At 41.4% G+C, this 21,128-nt stretch overlaps 1 protein-coding gene across 3 annotated transcripts in view; it reads left to right on the forward strand.

Annotated features, from left to right (window-relative positions):
* NDUFAF2 (NADH:ubiquinone oxidoreductase complex assembly factor 2) overlaps positions 1–21,128 on the forward strand; it is a 271,984-nt gene that overhangs the window by 127,399 nt on the left and 123,457 nt on the right. For all 3 annotated transcript variants that reach the window (XM_051853757.2, XM_002714055.4, XM_051853758.2), the window contains one exon: positions 12,952–12,992. In XM_051853757.2, coding sequence (XP_051709717.1) covers positions 12,952–12,992 — 41 coding nt within the window. The remainder of the gene's footprint in view (positions 1–12,951; positions 12,993–21,128) is intronic.

Raw genomic sequence — 21,128 nt, forward strand, 5'->3', positions numbered from 1 at the left:
AGGTAAAGTGACACAGAGAGTGAGAAAGGAAAAGACAGAGAGAGCGAGAGCCAATCTTCTGGTTCACTCTCAAATGCTCTCCACAGTCAGACTGGGCCAGGCTGAAGCCAGGAGCCAGAAACTGTCTGAGTTTCCCACATGGGTGGTAGAAGCCCAAGAACTTGGGCCATCTTGAGCTTCCAGGCTCAAACTGGCGCTCCGGTATGGGATGCTGGCAATGCAGGCAGGAGTTTAACACACTGCACCGCAAGGCTGATTCCCCAGCACCATTTATTTAAATCCTTTTTTCACTGAATTTTCTTTGTACCTTGTCAAACATCAATAGACTATATAAATGTGGATGTGGGTCTATTTCTGCATTATCTTTTCTGCCAGTGCATTTATATATCTGTCCTTTTGCCAGTGCCACATTATCTTTACTATAAGGCTTTGTAATAAGTCTTGAAGTAAGATAATTTGAGTACTACAACTTCATTCTAAAATGGCTTGGATAGTTAAGGTCCTTTCATATTATATTTAGTATCAAGTTATCCTTTTTCAAAAAAAATCTTTGTAGTACTTTGATTAGGAATGCACTGAGTCTATGAATGAGTTTGAAGAGAAATTGAATCTTCTAATTTATGAAGGTAGTGTATTTCCATTCCCTTAGATCTTCTTTCATTTATTTCAGAAGTAGTCAGCTACAGATCTTACGCATATTTTCTTAAATTAATGCTTAAATATTTCTTGATTTTTGGTACCATTCCTAGTTGTTTTTTATTTCATTTTCAGATTATTCATTGATAACAGAAATAACAGCTGATTTTGTGCCTCACCTGTGTTTCACACAACATTGCTTAGGTCACTTATTCATTGTATTACCTTTACTGTAAGCTTTTTTGAGTTGTCTATATAAACAACCCATTCTTTCTATGTCTTTTGTTCTCATGTATAAATATTTTGCCCATGTCTTACTACACTGGCAAGGACTTCCTCAATAATGGTGAATAGAAGTGGTAAAGATGAACAACTTGTTTTATTTATTTTATTTTTAATTTTTTTTTAAGTTTTAAAATTCAACAATTTGGTGCAGGTAAAGCCCACTGTCTGCAATGCTGGCATCCATATGGGCACTGGTTCATTCCCGGCTGCTAACAGCCTGAGCAAAGCAGTGGAATCTGCCTACGTTCTTGGGCCCCTGCTACCCACATGGGAGACCTGGAAAAAGCTCCTGGATCCTGGATTTGGCCTGGCTCTGGCCTGGCTCAGCCCCAGCTGTTGCAATCATCTTGGGGGTGTACTAGTGGGTGGAAGATCTCCCTCTGTCTCTCTCCTCTCTCTCTCTAACTCTTTAAAATAAATAAATCTTTGAAAAAATTCAACAATTTGTAACATTTTGCAACATTCACTTCATATGTAGACATTATATATACATTTATATACTCTTTTTTTCTTGAACAAATAGTATCACAAAGTGAGAGATTCATGACAGTGATCATCATGTGTGAAAAAAGGTTATAATGTTTCAGTCTTAGAGGGAAGTCATTCAGTTTTTCACCATCAAATATGTTATTACTTGTAAGGCTTTTTGTTGATACCCTCTGTCAGTTTGAGAAAGCTCCCCTTTGTTCTTAGATAGCTGAGAAGTTTTAGCATGAAGGATAGTGGATTTTTGTCAAATATCTTTCCTACATTTATAGAGATTATTTTATGCGTATTCTTCAGTCTTATACTTGATTATATTGATTGATTTTTGTCTCTTTTTATTGTGCTGAAGTATACGTAACATAAAAATTTCCGTGTTAACCACTTGTAAGGGACAGTTCGGTGACATTAAGTACATTTATGCAACAATCCGCATCATCCATCTCCAGAATTTTTTCATCTTCCCAACCTGAAACCATGTCCCTTAAAAATAGCTCCTGTTGTCTCCTAACCCCCGTCCCTACAACCGTCTGTCTACTTTCTTTTTCTTTTTCTTTTTAATTTTTTTTTTGAAATTTATTTTTTGACAGGCAGAGTGGACAGTGAGAGAGAGAGAGAGAGAAAGGTCTTCCTTTTGCCGTTAGTTCACCCTCCAATGGCCGCCATGCCAGCACGCTGCGGCCAGCGCACCGCACTGATCCGAAGCCAGGAGCCAGGTGCTTCTCCTGGTCTCCCATCCTATTGCTATGAATTTCATTACTCCTAGATACAGCAAATACATTTAATCATATAATAGTTTTCCTTTTGTCTCTCACTTAGTTATTTCTCTTAGTCTAATGTCTTCATGGTTCATCACGTTGTAGCATATATCAGAATTTCATTCATTTTTAAGGTTGAGTAATAATCCATTGTATGTATTTTTTGTGTATTTATCAATATGACAATGGACACTTGGGTTGCTTTCACCTTTTGATTATCGTGAATAGTACTGCCATTAACAGTTATACAATTAACTGTCAATTTAAGCTTATGTAAATAGTTTGAGTAAATTTAAATTGTTTATGAGGCCATGTAAGGCAAAAATTGTCAGAATGATATAGAAGATGACTATCAGACATCTTAACCTAGTTGACTATTACGGAACATCCCACTGAGCAACTACAGGATACACATTTTTTTTTTTTTTTTTTTGGTAAACACACATTGGAACATTGTGTACATAATTGGAACATTGACCAAGATGGGCCACATACTATATCCAAAAATAACAGGAGGGCCTCCGCAGTGGTGCACTAGGTTAATCCTCCACCTGTGGCGTCGGCATCCCATATAGGTTCCAGGTTCTAGCCCTGGATGCTCCTCTTCCAGTCCAGCTCTCTGCTGTGACCCAGGAAGGCAGTGGAAGATGGCCCAAGTGCTTGGGCGCCTGCACCCACATGGGAGACCAGGAAGAAGCTCCTGGCTACTGGCTTTGGTTTAGTGTAGCTCCAGCCATGGTGGCCATTTGGGGAGTGAACCAACAGAAGGAAGACCTTTCTCTCTGTCTCTCTCTCTAGCTGTCTGTAACTCTACCTGTCAAATAAATAAATAAATAAATCTTTAACAAAAATAACAGGAGGTATTAATTGTTTCTACTCGTTTTGATATAGGCAGGCAGATAGGAAAAATTGATTAGATTTGTAAGCTGGAGACCATGCCCTCCACCACACTCCCTGTGTGAACTCATGCCCCTGTCTTCCCCTTTTGCCTTCCAGTTTCAGCTTCCTACTGTACACCCACCTGCCAATCAGACTATAACCACTCCCTCTTTGGGCATAAATAAAAGGCCTGGAACATGGTGGGCCCTCCCCTTTTGCCTCTCGTGCATGTGGCCTTCCATCTGCCTACTCTCTGCTTTCCTACCTGCGTGCTTGCTCCACGTGGCTCGTGGCCTCCTCTCTGCCTTCACTTTGCTACCCGCGCTACCTGTGGCTGCTCATAACCATATGCTTGCTCCACATAGCTCGCTCCTGGCCTGCTCTCTACTTGGTATGGACCCAACTTAGTTTCTAGATTTCTCTTTCTCCCCTAAATAAAGCCCTCACACTCCTGCACATTTCTCTCACTAAATAAAAAGCTTAAAAACTTACCATGTTGTCTGGTCTATTTGAGCCAGTATTCAGAATTCTAATCTGAATACATGGCAAGAACCCACAAGATTATTAATATTGAAAATTATCACTAGGCTGGCTGATAACAATTTTATGAGGCCCCATTTACCCTGATATCAACCTCTGACAGAAACAATAAAGAAAAGACCACTGTAGAGCAATGTGCCACATAAACATACATGCAGAACTGATTAGCAAAGTTTTAACAACTCAAATCCAGCAATATGTGAAAAGAGTAATATCTCATTTCCATGTGGGGTTTATATCATTCTGCAGGCTGGTTTAACATTTAAAATCATTTTGTATTCAATATATTCACAGAATAAGAAAAGCTATGAGTTAATTCCAGTTGGTTTAGGGTGGAAAGTTGACAGAATTCAGCACACATTCATGATTAACATCTCTCCACAAACTCTAAATGAAGAAGGAGTTCCTCAACCTGATAAAGGGTAATAAAAGAAAAAAAAATTATGGTTAACTTCACAATCAATGGTGAAAGACAGAATACCTCCCACCAAGATTAGGAACAAACAAGGATATCTTTGACTGTTTGTATTTCACATTATCTTGGCAATCCTAGTCACTACAGTAAGACAGTAAGAAGAAATAAAGTGGATAAAAATTGAAAAGGACAAGTAAAACTCTGTTCAGAGAAGACATGATTACATGTACACAATATCCAAAAAAGTGTCCAAAAAATTAATAAATGAGTTTAATAAGTTTTCAAGATAAAGGGCAATATGCTAAATTCAATTATATATCTATGTTTTAATACCTAACAATTTTAAAATAAAATTTTAGGTAATATCATTAAGAACATGAAGTGTTTAGGGATAAATTTAGTAATATGTCTAGGACATATACACTGGAAAATATAAAGCATTACTGAGAAATTTTAAAAGATCTAAGTGCAGCAATACATAATTTTCACAGATCAGAAAAGACAGGTTTTTTAAGATTTATTTTATTTATTTGAAAGAGTTACAGAGAGTAGTAGAGATAGAGAGAGAGGTCTCCCATCCCCTGGTTCACTCCCCAGATGGCTGCAACAGATGGAGCTGCACCGATCCAAAGCCAGGAGCCAGAAGTCTCCTCCAGGTCTCCCACATGGGTGCAGGGACCCAAGGACTTGGGCCATCTTCTGCTTTCCCAGCCCACAGCAGAGAATTGGATCAGAAAAGGAGCAGCCGGGACTAGAACTGGTGCCCATGTGGGATGCCGGTGCTTCAAGCCAGGGCTTTAACCCACTGTGCCACAGCACCGGCCCCAGAAAAGACAAAATTTTTTTTAACTTTTATTTAATGAATATAAATTTCCAAAGTACAGCTTATGGATTACAATGGCTCTTCCCCCCCATAACTTCCCTCCCACCCACAATCCTCCCCTTTCCTGCTCCCTCTCCCCTTCCATTCACATCAAGATTCATTTTCAATTCTCTTTATATACAGAAGATCAATTTAGCATATATTAAGTAAAGATTTCAGCAGTTTGCACCCACACAGAAACACAAAGTGAAAAATACTGTTTGAGTATTAGTTATAGCATTAAATCATAATGTACAGCACATTAAGGACAGAGCTCCTACATGAGGAGTAAGTGCACAGTGACTCCTGTTGTTGACTTAACAAATTGACACTCTTGTTTATGCGTCAGTGATCACCCAAGGCTCTTGTCATGAGCTGCCAAGGCTATGGAAGCCTTTTGAGTTCACCAACTCTGATCATATTTAGACAAGGCCATGGTCAAAGTGGAAGTTCTCTCCTCCCTTCAGAGAAAGGTACCTCCTTCTTTGATGACCTGCTTTTTCCACTGAGATCTCACTCGCAGAGTTCTAGGTCACAGAAGAGACAATATTTAAAAGGTTGTTATGTCCCCTCAGAATTGACCTGTAGATTCAGTGCATAACCAATCAAAGTATTAGCAGGATTTTTTTGAAACTAATATGCAGAGAATAAATTGCTGTGTAGCTACATGCAAAGACTACAAAACTCGAATATGAAAACCTTTTTTCAAAAGAACAGGATTACCAGATTTAACTTGATATGAATCTGATGAATTTATTGAGTCAGTTTCTTACTGAAAAACATCAGAATTTAAAAATAGGCCAAAGATTTGAACAGACACTTCACCAAATAAGATGGGTTTTGGGATGGACGAGATGTTTGTGTTCTCCCCAGATGGGAATGTGGAAGCCCTGTGATGGGGTAGGATGGGATCTGCAAGTAGGGCTTTTCGGAGGTGATTAAGGACAGGTGAAGTCAGGAGGGTGAGACCCTCCGGATGAGATTAGTACCCTAGTGAGTAGAGAACTCCTGTTCGTTCCATCAGTACCCAGAAGAGAGGTCATGTGAGCACACATTGGGAAGGAAGCTACCTCGAGCCATGAGAAGAGACCTCAGGGAGAAATCATCGCTAGTGCTCTGGATAGAGTCTGTCCCCACAAAAATTCATGCTACAGTTTGATTGCTATTGGAGTGTTCTTGGGAGGTATGGCCTTTAACAGGGGACTGGGGAAGGAGACCAGCATTTGGCCTCATAGTTAAAACACAGCTTAGGGTACCTGCAACACGTATCGGAGTGCCTGTGTTAAAGTCACAGCTCAGCTTCCTACTGAAGCGCACCCTGGCAGGCAGCAGGTGATGGCTCAAGCACTTGGGTCTCTGATATCCCTGTGGGAGAGGCATGAGTTACCAGCCCCCAGTTTCAGCCTGGCCGAGCTCTGGCTATTGTAGGCATTTGGGGAGTTAAACTGTTAGTGGGAGATCCCTGTCTCCCTGTCTCTGTTTCTCTGTGTCTCGCCTAATTTCTTAAAAAAATTTTTTTTAAAATTTAAGATGATTAAGTTAAGGGTTGATCCTTTTCTGTCAAGACTGAGTTCTCACCCCCACTGTACTGGATTAGTTACAGGCGCGTGGGTGTCACAGAGCAGTGCTGCCCCTCCTGTTTCGCCTCTTTGACACACATCCTCTGGCCCTTCCAAGCAGCACAAGGTCCTTGCTGGTGCTATGCTCTTGGACAGCCCAGGCTCCAGAACCATAAGCCAAAATAAACTTCTTTCCTTTGTCAATTACCCAATCTCAGAAATTCTCTTTCAGCAGTAAAAAAACAGACTGGGACAAGTAGTCATCAACGTGTGCTATTTAAAACCACAGTGAGAGGTGGGCATTTGGCTTAGCGGTTGAGCTGCTGGTTAGGAGGCCTGCTTCCCATATTGGAGAGCCCAGGTTCGATTCTCACCTGTGGATCGTGACTCCAGCTTCCAGCTAATACAGATTCTGGGAGGTAGCACTTCCAGCTCAACTGATTGCCTTCTTGGCCCCTGGATTGTGTTCCTAGCTCCTGACTTTGGCCCTCCTTCTTTCCTGACTGTTGTGGGTATCTAGGAAGTAAACCAGCAGATGGGAGCATTGTCTCTCTCTCTCTCTCTCTCTCTCTCTCTCTCTCTCTCTCTCTTCCTTTCTCTTTCTATCTCACTCTTTCTGTCTCCCAAGTGAGTAATTTTAAAAACACAAATACCAGACATACCACTAAATTGGCTAAAATGTGAAAAGGAGACAATACCAAATATTCATGAGGATGCCAAGTACCTGCTACTTCTTTAAATTTCTGACTGGAGTATAAAATTGTTCCATTACTTTGGAAGAGAGTTATCAGTTCTTTATAAACTTTTATTTAATGAATTTAAATTTTCAAAGTACAGCTTATGGATTACAATGGCTTCCCCCCCATAATGTCCCTCCCACCCGCAACCCTCCCCTTTCCTGCTCCCTCTCCCCTTCCATTCACATCAAGATTCATTTTCAATTCTCTTTATATACAGAAGATCAGTATAAACTTAAACATATTCTTAACCCATGGCAGAAATTCTGCTAAGGATTTGCTAGAGGCACAATGGCGTAAGTCCACTCAAATACTTGTACCTGACATTTTCATAGCAGCTTTATTCATTCTAGCCCAAAATTGAAAATCGCCCAAATAGCCAACAAGTGAATGAATTTTAAAATTATCATATTTCCATACAATAGAATGCTGGACAGCAATCAAGTGAGCTGCTGTTGTGCTCATTGTGTTTGCTTTTTATTGCTCTGTATCACTTCCACCACAAAATTAGCAGCTTAAAACAACAGTAAAAATGTTCTGTATTATCTCAGCTTCTATGGTCAGGAGCCCAGGCACACCATGGCTGGCTTCTGTACTTAGCGTCTCATGAGGCTGCAATCAAGCTGTCAGTCTGACTGGGCTGTTATCTAGAGGCCTGAATGAGCAAAGATCCATCTTCCCACTTGTATGGTCGTTGGCAGCATTTGGTGTCTTGTAGCTGTAGCACTGAAATCTTCGGGAGTTTTTGCTGGATGTTGGCCAGAGACTACTTGGAATCTTGGAGGTCACCAGGAATTTCTAACCACCAGAGGCTTCCCAACACGGCTGCTTTCTATAGCCTGTCAAGGACAAAAACCTCTCCTACAAGATGGAGCCACGTTTTATAAAATGTAATTGTGTGGTCATATATGTGCTATCACTTTTGCCGTGTTCTCATAGTTACAAGTAATCTGCCCTCATGAGAGAGAGAGAGAGGGGAGAGACAGAGAGAGAGTGAGCAAAGGCATGAACACAAGAGATGGGGGCGGGGGTATAGAAGCTACATTAAGAAACTGTTTTCTGTACTTAGGAACATGGATAAACCTCATGAACATTATGTTGAGCAGAACAAGCCAGACACAAAAGAATGCATACTGCAAGATTCCATGCCTGGGAGCTTTGAGTGGGGTGAGGTGGGGTGGATGTTGCATGTAAACATGTAAAAGTTCTGGGGAACTTTGAGAGTGATAGAAATGTTCTGATTATAGTGTTGGTCACAGTGTTGTATACTTTTGTTGGCACTTCTGGAATTGCCACTTAAAGTAGCTTCACCATCTTGTATGTATTATTTCAATAGAGTTTAAAAAAGGTAATAGTCACAAGCATCACAAAATCTGTAACAATCTAATGATATCTATAAGATGTGCTTAATTATTATCAATCAGAAAATGACTTATTTCATAATAAAACCTTTGAGGAATTTTTCACATTTGAAAAATGCCAATTTTTTATTTTTATAGTTCCTTATGAAGTGTCAACACTCAGTACTAACAAGATCATTTCTTAAAAGATGAGCCTTGGGGTTCATGGTTACAACATGAAAACAAGCCTGATGGTTACAGCACTGGTTAATCTGTGTCTTACTGTAGTGCTTGTGTTTGATTCCTGACTCTGACTTCCTGCGAATGGGAACCCTGGAGGCAAAACTGATGGTTCAACTAGTTGGTTTCTGTCATTCACAAAGGAGACCTGGTTTTTTGAGTTTCTGGCTCCCTGCTTCAGCTTTCTCTCTCTCTCTCTCTCTCTCTCTCTCTCTCTCTCTCTCTCTGTGTGTGTGTGTGTGTGTGTGTGTGTCTGCATGTTTATATCTCTTTGTCTCTCAAATAAATATAAAAATTTTTTAAAAGGTGTGGCTCTACTATAGACTCTTCCTTCAGTGAAGTAAATGACATGTTTCAAATGCAATATCTTTTGGATGCAGACTATTGATAACCTTTTCATAAATTTTATTCCAAATGGCCACCTACTGAACCTGGTATAGAATATTTCATTCCCCGTGGCCTCTGTTGTCAGTGCTTCTAAAAGCATATTAGCCATGTTGGGCGCCTGTGGAGATGTGGAGGGCGTGTGCTTCACGAAGTGTTTTCCTGCCTGCTTCTGGTCTCTTGTAGTGATTAATAGGAGCTTTAATTTGCATGCTCACTTTTACGCTCATTATAGTGTGTTATGTTCCAATAGGAGTATTAAAGTTCAGTGAAAATCTCATGCATACTGATGAGAATGCAAATGAACACTGATGAAAGAATGTTAGGATCTTACGGCATAAACTGTCCAGTTATCTTGCTAAATTCTCTTCAAACAGTTAACATTATAATGAGGACTGATGCAGAATTCAACATACAGATATAATTAGCCATGACAGAATGATTATATAATTTCTAATTGGATAGTTTCAGATTGTTTTGAGGTTAAGAAAAGTAATGATTTGATATTAATGCTCTCTTCTATTCTTTCCTCCTCCTAACCTTCGCCAACCTTCAGCATGACATTTCCTTTGTTGAATGTGGGGATGATTGTATAAATTAGTGACATATTGAACGCTTCCAGCTGTAGCTTTTACTGAATATATAGCAAACAGTACTGGCATCAACCATCACCTTATTGTAGGTTATATCTGTTTATTGTAGATTATAAATATACAAAACTGATTTCACCAGTTGAATTTCTCATATGTATAAAACAGAGATCCTTTAAGTGATCATTCAGACATTCAGAATGAAGCCAAAAGAAGCCCTCATGTCTTTCCTTAGAAAATAATGTTCCCTGACAGTTAATAGACCAGGTACGATTTATGTATTTGATTTGATTTGGTTTATTTGAAAGACAGAGAGACAGGGAGAGAGAAGCAGAGATCTTCCATCCACTGGGTAATTTCCCAAATGCCCTCCAACAGACCACAGCCAAGAGCCCAGAATTTAATCTAGGTCCTCCGTGTGGTGGAGAGGCCCAAATAGCCAGAGTGCACATCAGCAGGAAGCTGGAATCCAGAGTGAAGCAGATGAAGGGGTGGACAAGTATTTGGTGAGGCGTTAAGCTGACACTTGGGACACCCATATTCTGTTTTCTGAGGCCGTGGATTTCCAACTCCACTTCCAACCCAGTTTCCTGCTATTGCACAGGAATAGCCTGGGAGGCAGCAGGTGATGGCTCAAGTACTTGCGTCCCTCCCTGCCACCCATGGGGAGACCTAGATTGAGTTCCTGGCTTCTGGCTTTGGCCTGGTGCAGCCCCAGCTGTTGCCGGCATTTGGGGAATGAATTAGCAGACAGAAGATTTCTCTCTCTGGGGCTCTCTGCCTTTCAAATAAACGCACAAATAAATTTTTAAAATCTTATTTATAGGCACTAAAATTTGGAATTCTGTGTCATTTTTATGTATAATGAAATTTTGGTCTTTTGATTTTTTTTCTTCAGTTATTTAAAAATGTAAAAACAAGTGATGGTCTGAATTTGGCTTACAGGCTGTAGTTTGCTGACCTCTGCCCTAGCAGTTCATTTTTCTGAATTAACTTTCTAATCTAAATTAAAGCTGAAAGTTTATTGCTTAAAATCTTTTAGAGATATATTACTGAATGTTGAATTATTTTAAAAGAATCTCCTTTGGAAAAACAACTCATAAATAAGTAGCTTAATTTGAACACAAGGAACCAATTGAAAAAATCCATAAATCATTTATTTCCTTCACTATACAGGGAAATTTTGGTATTGCTAAGCTAGAATTTCTAATTCTAAATTAAAAGAATGTTTTCATAATGCAAGTATTCATTCAGCATCTGTACTAAACACTGTTTCACAGCCTTCCATTAGTGTATCCCAGCTTCTGGTTCAGTCCTCAAATGCTTGTGGAACCAGGAGCACAATCCAGATCTCCCATGTAGTGTAGCAAGGACCCAACCACTTGAACTGTCACTTGCTCTCTCCCAGGGTGCACGTTAGCAGGAAGTTGGAATTGGGAAAGGAGCCGGAAATCAAACCCAGACATTCATACAGGCATCCCAACCAGCATACTAACTGCTAAGCTAAATGTCCACCCCTCTTTTTTATCATTATTATTTGAGAGGCAGAGAGAGAAAGTAAGAGAGACACAGTCCAGGTCTCCCATATGAGGAGTGGTCTCTCAGAGTCTGCATTAGCAGGAAGCTGGAATCAGCACCCAGAGCCAGGAATGGAATCCAGGTGCGTGACATGGATTTTAGCTTCTAAACTAAAGCTTAAAAAGTATGCACAGTGCCGGCGCCGTGGCTCGCTTGGTTAATCCTCTTCCTGCAGCACCGGCATCCCATATGGGCGCTGGGTTCTAGTCCCAGTTGCTCCTCTTCCAGTCCAGCTCTCTGCTGTGGCCTGGGAGGGCAGTGGAGGATGGCCCAAGTGCTTGGGTGCCTGCACCCGCATGGGAGACCAGGAAGAGGCACCTGGCTCCTGGCTTCGGATCAGCGCAGCACTGGCCGTGACGGCCATTTGGGGAGTGAACCAGCAGAAGGAAGACCTTTCTCACTGTTCCACAGTGCTGGCCTCTATCTCACTTAACTTTTGCAACAATCCCGAAGTGTAGATCCTGTTAGAGTTTCCATTTTACAGAAGAGAAATGTGCTGCTTAGAAAATTAAGCAACTCGCCTCAGGTAACAGATACTGCCAGTAAGTGATGAAGCTGGAATTTAAACCCAGAAAACCTGACTCTCAAACCTACTGTCCTGAGTATTACAATATCTTCCATGTGATTGTGATAACTTCCCTAGGAGCAACTGTCTCTCTCCCTTCCCATCGTTATAAAGCATCCAGCACATAGCCAGCCCCCACCAAGCACTTAACAGGTGTATCTCTCCACCTCTGCAGCTCATCTCCCAGGTGTTAGAGCTAAGACTTGATGATACTCACAAATCAGAGGTGGCAGCTCTTGCTGGAGCAAATCAGAGGACAAATCTCTGTACAGGAGAACTTTTCTGAGTCTCTTCCTTTGTTTTGTTTTTAATTTATTTATTTATTTTTTGACAGGCAGAGTGGACAGTGAGAGAGAGTGAGAGACAGAGAGAAAGGTCTTCTGTTTTGCCGTTGGTTCACCCTCCAATGGCCGCCGCGGCCGCAGCGCGCTGCGGCTAGCGCACCACACTGATCCGAAGGCAGGAGCCAGGTAATTATCCTGGGCTCCCATCGGGTGCAGGGCCCAAGCACTTGGGCCATCCTCCACTGCACTCCCTGGCCACAGCAGAGAGCTGGCCTGGAAGAGGGGCAACCGGGACAGAATCTGGTGCCCCAACTGGGACTAGAACCCGGTGTGCCAGCGCCGCAGGCGGAGGATTAGCCTAGTGAGCTGCAGCGCCGGCCCTGAGTCTCTTCCTTTGTAAATTGAATAATAACGAATTCAAATTTCCAGAGTAATGATACTGCCTTAAAGTTTACTGTGTTGTAAAATTGGCTTGGATGCCACAAATTCAATAAATTGAATTTCTGCAAATACGCTAAATTGAGGTATGATTTTAAAGATGGAAAACTGCACTCTCTTTATCTTTGCTACACTGTTACATTTTTTTTCTTGACATGAATCACCACCTGACATTAGGTGTTTGTTCATTTATTTTCCATAGCCCCTTTGCTAGTGTATATGTCCTGGAAGAGGAGGGACTCCATGTGTGTCTGATCCTGGTTTACCTCTAATACCTCAAACAATATATAGTAGGGCTCAAAAATTATTTTATACACGAATGAATGAAATGTTTCTGGAAATGATGAAAAACTGATATTTTATGTTATTCTTTTCTAGCTTGGATTAGAAGAACCAGGAAGACTCCACCTACTGTAGAGGTAAGAAGTCACAAAGAAATATTCACATGGCCTGTGTTTATAATGCTGTTTCTCATTTGGGCATTTATACTCCCAAGGATGCATAAAGCCTGAGAGAAAACATTATGCATCTTCCCAAAGTGTTAATTTTACTCCATAGAAAATAATTTTTAATATTGCATAATAAAATAATTTATTAATTGTAATAACTATTAATAGAAATTAGTGATAAAATGCATGTTTTATAGACTATAACAAAATTCATATATAATTTTAATGAAATAATAAAATACAAGCTTAGTAATAACATTTTAGAAGTTTGGTTTATAACAGCTTGCATCTGGTCATTCTTCCTGGCCGTGGGAGTTCTCAATGCTCATGTACATGCTTTGATCAAAAAAGGGTTTTTTTTTTTTTTTTTTCAGTCTAAAAGTTTGAGAAAGGCTGATTGGTCTTACCCAAATCCTGGTCTTATGTTGCACTGTGTCAGGTATCCAAGGAAACTTTAAAATATGTAATTAACAAATAACATGTAGCACTCAGTGATTAATCATTCTGTTTTTATTTAAAAGCGTAAAAATATATCATTTTGGTGATAAACAGAAAATAAGGCATAGAAATACTATGGTACGTGCAGCTCAGAAACCTGATTATTTCATAATTTTTATTTTAAAACAATCGCATAAAGAATTCTAAAATAATTTTATAAAGAATAAATGTATTTCAGAAAAAGAGTATCTCAGAATTCATTAGTATACTGCCTTGTGTACTTTCCACCTAGGAGAGGGTTCCTTTCTACTGCTCTCTAGGACTGAAGTCCTCTTTTCTCTCTTCCTTCCCCTCAGGACTACAAGTCTTAGTAACACAGTCAGTGGGCTCCAGCCCTCAGCCCCAGCTCCGTCACGCGGGCTGCTCCAGGGCACATGGTGACGGCAGACAGACTTGACTCGCTGGGTTCCCCCTGTGCTGACCCATCTTGTTCCTGCCTTGGCCTTTGTCTTCCCTTTCTCAGATCCTTCTTTCGAACATCAGTAAAATTTGGAATAAAAGGTTTTTGGGAGAAAAAAGGTGATAGGATCAAAAATTCAGACGTTATCCCCGCGGTTTATGGTGGAGGATGGATGGAGGAGCCCTCTGAGTCTCCTCCTCCAGGCCATAATTAGAGCTCTGATTCTCAGAGGAAAGATGGCGCTTTTATCCTGGAACTCGGGAAGCCGTTGTCTGTGGAAACATCGGCATGCAAAGTGATTTGCTGGAGGCAACTGCAGGAGTTGGGCTTCAAGCACCAGTCCTGTGAATTTTACGTAATTCCAGAACCTCGAACAAGCTCCGGTCAGAACCCGGAGACCAAGTCATTCCACCCGTGATGCTCATTCTTGACTATGTAAAAGGAGTCCTCTCTCCGTTGCCGCCTTTCTGAAACACTGTTAACCACATCGTTCTTTATGCTGCTCTGTACCCTCGGCAGTACACACACACACACACACACACACAGCTTTTCCTTCCTCTTCTTTTTCCATTGCACGGCAGGACTTTGTTTCTCTATTAGCAATTTACCATTCACCATTAATGTTTTCCTAGAGTCCTTCTCTACCATACAACCACAGCTGAATTCTGCTGTGTCCGCAGATACGGAGTCTCCTTGGTCTTTGAAATGAGTGTACTCACTTTCCCACAACCCATAGAAAAATCAGATTCAACTGTTCCTGCCTTTTTACCTCCCCACCACTGCCATCACCAGCTATTTCCAAAATTCTCTTCCATTTTATGGGTCAGGGGAGTGGATGGCTTTGGAATCCAAGTAGATTTCTCGGTACCTGGTCACCATCTTTATCTTGGCCAGCATCCAGGCTACTCTCCCATACTGTTGGCAGTCATTCTCCCTTCAGTACTCTTTCAAGTCACAGCTTCTAGTCCTTCATCCACACTATTGTTCCTACATCAAGTGCACAACCACTTCTGTAGCCACACCTTAGTTCTTATCATCACAGTATATTATTCTACTACTATAACTTTAAACTCTCCAGTCCCAGATTCTAGATCATATTTGGAGGAAAAAAAACAAAAACAAAATAAAAATTTTTTGATGTAAAATAAAATGTATATACTGTATTCATCTCTTTTTTTGTTGTTGCTATTACAAAATACCCGAGATGGAGTACTTTATAAAGAAAGGCAGTTTGTGTACAGGAAACAAGAGGCTAAGGAGGGTGCAGCCTAAGTCTTTATGATAACTCATTCTTGCAGGAACTCTTATTCCTGTGAGGTGTGACGTACTGCAGGAGACTGCTGTTAATGCCTTGGCCCATTCCTGAGCTCCCAGTCACCCCAGCAGGCCCCACCTCAGTACTGCTACATGTGACCAAACTTCTGGCACAGGAACCTTGGAGGGACATACTCAAAGAATATCCAAACCATAGCATATACAAAAACCACGAGGATTAAATTAATCACTTCATGAATTATTAGTTTAGGGTGAATTCCACCTAGGTCAAGAACTAGAACTTTGCCCCATCCCAGTCATAACCTCCTCTCTGCCTGAACCTGACATGGATAGTAAACATCTCCTCACATTTTAACATAGCTTTATCACCCAAATATACATTAGGGCTTAGACTTGTCCATTATATAAAAGCTCATATTTGTTTTGTATTTCTTGCATCTGTACATGTTTCCTCCATCTCTTTTGGTTCCTTAAAAATCTATCTGTTGAAAAACCCAGCCATTTGACCTGAATGATGCCACAGTGTAGATCTCTGTGATTATATACTCTTGGTACAGTTCAACATGTTCTTTTGTCCTCTTTCTTCCACTTGACAGCTGGATCTAGAAACTAAATATTCATCTCTAAGCTGTTTGCCAAGGATGTAGGATATGTTTGGTAAAATATAGAAGAGCATAATGCTGGCTGTCTCTTTTTGTGACCTTAGCAATTGTCTGTGCTTAATGCCTGTGCCCATTCATTGAATGCAATCTTTACTCTTGCACAGCTGTTAAAATTGGTTAGTTTTTAGAAAGTTCTTAATGATTTGAGGTCTGTACCTTTGGGAAAAAAGTATTTACTTATTTATTTATTTATTTGAAAGATTTGTAAAGGCGATGAGGGGAGAGAGAGAAAGAGAGAGAAAGAAACAGATTTTCCATCTGCTGGTTCACTCCTCAAATGGCCTCAATAGCCAGGGCTGGGCGAGGCTGAAGGTTGGAGCCAGGAACTTCAACCAGGCCTCCCACGTTGATAACAGGGGCTCAAGCACTTGGCCCATCCTCTGCTGCCTTGCCTGACCTTCGCATGAATCTGGATCAGAAGTAGAGCAGCCTGGTCTCTGAAACTCATATGGGATGGCAGCATTGCAGTTTGCAGCTTCAACCACTGCACTACAACATAGGCCCCAAGGTCTTTAATTTTTTCAGATATCTTGGTGGAACGCTAATAAAAAATAAACTTCCATCCATATCACCTGTAACTACTGCCAGAGGTAGGCCCAAGGACAGGTATTTGGTGCAGTGGTTAAGACACCACTTAGAATGACAGACATTGTGGCACAGCATGTTAAGCCACTGCTTGCAATCTCATAGTGGGATATCTGGAATCAAATCTCACCTCTGCTTCAGATCCAGCTCTCTGCTAGTGCACACCCTGGGAGATGGCAGATAATGGCTAAAGTGCTTGGATTCCTGCCACTCAAGTGGGAACCTGGATAGCGTCTGGTTCCTCTTTTCATCCAGGCTAACCCCCAGCTGTTGCAGGCATTTGGGAAGTATATCAGTAGAGGGAAGATCTCTGTCTCCCTTTATCTGTGTTTGTATCTGTGTGTGTTTGGGGTGTGTGTGTGTGTGTGTGTGTGTGTGTGTTTCTCTGCCTTTCAAATAAATAAAATTAAATTTTTTAAAAAATGGTTAGCCAGTAGCTATTAGAATACTATTTACAATAGCATCAGAAATCATAAAATTCTTTGCAATAAATTGAGCAAAATATATACAGGATCTGTACTATTCAAACTGTGAGATGTTGGTGAGAGAAATTAAAGAAGATTCAAATTAACAGGAAGAAGTGTGTGTTCTTGATTTGGAATATCCAATATTGCTGTTCGTTTTCTCTAGCTCTACAGTAGTATTTCTGTACTTTTATCGTGCATCAGAGTTGCCTGGAAGTTTTTCTAAAACACAGATTGCTCTTCCCTAGTCTCAGAATTGTTGATCTACAGGGTCTAGTACAGAGGGCCTGGATATCTGGATTTGTAACATGTTCCCATGATAATGCTGGTAGTGCTGGTTCAGCACCCATGCTTTGTGAACCACTAATTTATAGATTCAGTCAAATAAAAATCCAATTAAAACCTCTTCAGAAGATTTTGTAGAAATCAACATGCTGATTCAAAATGTGTATGGAAGTGCAAAGACCAAGAACAGCTGAAAGCAATCATGAAAAGAAGATGAAAATTGGAGAACTAACTAACACTGCCTAGCTTTATGACTTACTTTAAAAGTATAGTAATTAAGACAGGGTGATACTGACATAAGGATATATAAATAAATCAATGAAAAATAATAGGAGTTCAAAACTAGAGCCAGTCAGCTTTTAATAACAGCACCAAAACAACCCAATTAGGAACAGAAAACCTTGATGAATGAAGCTGGAATAACTTAATGTCCATATGGGGAGAAATGAACCTTGATCCCTACCTCATATGATTCACAAATATTAATTCAAGATGGATTATAGCCTAAATATAAAAGTCAGAACAATAATGCTCTAGAACAAACCACAGTGGAATATCTTTATAACTTTGGAGTAGTCAGAAAGCATTAAAAATTATTAGGCCGGTGCCGCAGCTCACTACGCTAATCCTCCGCCTTGCGGCACCGGCACACCGGGTTCTAGTCCCGGTCGGGGCGCCGGATTCTGTCCCGGTTGCCCCTCTTCCAGGCCAGCTCTCTGCTGTGGCCAGGGAGTGCAGTGGAGGATGGCCCAAGTGCTTGGGCCCTGCACCCCATGGGAGCCCAGGATAATTACCTGGCTCCTGCCTTCGGATCAGCGCGCTGCGCCGGCCGCGGCGGCCATTGGAGGGTGAACCAACAGCAAAGAAAGACCTTTCTCTCTGTCTCTCTCTCTCACTGTCCACTCTGCCTGACAAAAAGAAAAAATTATTAAAGCACTAAAAAATATTTTAAAAACTGGACTTAAGGGGCTAGCGCTGTGGCATAGCAGGTAAAACCATCACCTGCAGTGTCGGCATCCCATATAGGTGCCGGTTCGAGTCCTGGCTGCTCCACTTCCTATCCAGCTCTTTGCTGTGACCTGGGAAAGCAGTGGAAGATGGCCCAAGTCCTTGGGCCCCTGCACCCACGTGGGAGACCCAGAAGAAGGTCCTGGCTCCTGGCTTTGGATTGGCACAGCTCCAGACATTGCAGCAAATTAGGGAGTGAACCAGCCAATGGAAGACTGACTCTCCCTTTCTCTCCCTCCCTCTCCCTCTCCCTTTCCCTCTCCCTTTCCCTCTCCTTCTCCCTCTCCCTCTCCCTCTCCTCCTTCTCTGTCTTTGTAACTGTTTTAATAAATAAATAAATCTTAAAAAAAAAAAAAACTTAAGGGGCTGGCATTGTGGCACAGCAGGTTAAGCTGCCACCTGCCATGCCAGCATCCCATATGAGTGCTGGTTCAAGTCCTGGCTGCTCCACATCCTATCCAGCTCCCTACTGATGTGCCTGGAAAAAGCAGCAGAAGATGGCCCAAGTGCTTGGGCCCCTACCATCCATATGGGAGACCCAAATGTAGTTCCAGACTCCTGGCTTCAACCTGGACCACCCCACAGCCATTACAGCCATTTGGAGAGAGAACCAGCAAATGGAAGACATCTCTCTGTCTCTCTCCCTCTCTATATATAATTCTGCCTTTGAACTAAAAATAAATGAATGTTAAAAAAAAAAACAAATGGACTTTAGCAAAGTTAAAAAGCAATGCTCGTTAAAAGATACCATTAGGAAAGTAATGGAAACAGAAAATAATCACAGCACATGCATCTGACAAAGAAATTCTATCCTGACCATGTAAATAACACCCAGCTCAGTGAAAGCAAGACAAAAATGATAGAAACTGGTGAAAAATCTTGACTGGGCACTTAGTAAAATTCAAGAATGCCCACTATGCATATAAAAAGACACTCAGCATCATTATTCATCAGGAAAACCACAATGAGATGTGACTACATACATACTAATATGGCTGAAATTTAACAGACAGACAACAACCATTACAAAGCAACCACAACTTAGCCGGCGCTGCAGCTCACTAGGCTAATCCTCCGCCTTGCGGCGCCGGCACACCGGGTTCTAGTCCCGGTCGGGGCGCCGGATTCTGTCCCGGTTGCCCCTCTTCCAGGCCAGCTCTCTGCTGTGGCCAGGGAGTGCAGTGGAGGATGGCCCAAGTCCTTGGGCCCTGCACCCGCATGTGAGACCAGGAGAAGCACCTGGCTCCTGCCTTCGGATCAGCGTGGTGCACCGGCTGCGGCGGCCATTGGAGGGTGAACCAACGGCAAAAGGAAGACCTTTCTCTCTGTCTCTCTCTCTCACTGTCCACTCTGCCTGTAAAAGAAAAAAAAAAAAAAAAAGACAAAGCAACCACAACTTTATCACAGTGCTGGTTGAAGTGAGCGTGATACCATCATGTTCAAAAACTGGCAGCTTTTTTTTTTAACTTGCAGCTTTTTTGTAAAATCTAATGCACATCTATCTTGTTGCCCTTCAGTATCTGTCGTGGCTACCTTGAAGGCTGAAGGAATCAATTTTTAGGCACCCTTCTTGGAAAGTTCTAATAGAAGGTCTAATTCCTTGGTAAGCAATGCAAAGCCTGCTGATCTTTGCCCAGCCCTGTGCTCTATCTTTGTCTCTTCATACTTGTTGTACCCATCCTACTCTTCAAGAACTCCTTACTTCTCATCTTTAATGTCTTCTACCTCTCCCATCAGCCAGCATCCCTCTGCACATGCTTAATGCTTTTAGAAGGCTCTCTCAAATCCTTGTCATTTTTCTCAACTTTTTTCTCCTCAACTTCCTAACTCATAGCAGTAATTACTCCTTTCTTTTTATAACTAAACTGCCTTGTACACTAGTATAACCCTGTAAGTTTGGTATTAAACTTACTGCTTCTATTTCTCCATCTTTCAGACTACATTGTAAGCAATACAGTGCAGGATTGTGTTTTATTCAATGTACATTGTGAGCCCTCAGCAGACTCTGATTTATCACTGGTTAGGCTGTCTTTTATAGACAGACTTGAGCATCTCAATGCCACCTAATTATTGCATGGTTTCTGTGAAATAGGTTTGAATTTCCATCAACCAACTATAAAATAACCTTGTGAGACTGAACATATTCCCAAGTTGAGCCTTGCCTGTACTTTCTTCATAGAAATTCACATTTAACTGCAGGATGCCAGTATAGTTTAGCACCTGTTCATCATCAGCACAGTACAAGGTGAATTAACGTTTTACAAAGCTAATGAAGTAGGCTTTTCCTAGTCCTGACTCCATTCCATTAGAAGCCACTTAAAGCAAACATTTTGAATTATTCTCCTTTCATGCTGACAGAATAGTGGAAAACAGAATAAAGCTTTCTGCTTGAAAAAGTGGTTACATTTATTGCCAGGTGTGAACAAAATGCATGATTCATCTATAGTTACACTATTAAAACTCTGCCCACCTATTTTTTTTTAAAAGATTTTATTTATTTATTTATTTGAGATACAGTTACAAAGAGAGGGAGAGACAGAACAGTCTTCCATCCACTGATTCACTCCCCAAATGGCTGCAGTGTTCAGAGCTGGGCCATTCTAAAGCCAGGAGCTAAGAGCTTCCTCTGGGTCTCTCACATGGGTGCAGAGGCCCAAGCACTTGGGCCATCTTCCACTGCTTTCCCTGGCCATTTGCAGAGAGCTGGATCAGAAGAGGAACAGCTGGGACACAATCCTGCATAGTGCCATATGGGATGCTGGCACCACAGACAGAGGCTTAGCCTACTACACCACAGCGCCGGCCCCTGCCCACCTATTTTTAATACACATGCTCCATGAAAAAGAAGAGAAAATTCTAGAAACCAATAGAGAAGGAAGTTGGAAGCAGTGCTGCTGTAGTCTAAGGAAAAGCTGGGTAGGTGGTCAGG

Source organism: Oryctolagus cuniculus, chromosome 14 (genome assembly GCF_964237555.1).
Source record: "Oryctolagus cuniculus chromosome 14, mOryCun1.1, whole genome shotgun sequence".
Classification (NCBI taxonomy): domain Eukaryota; kingdom Metazoa; phylum Chordata; class Mammalia; order Lagomorpha; family Leporidae; genus Oryctolagus; species Oryctolagus cuniculus.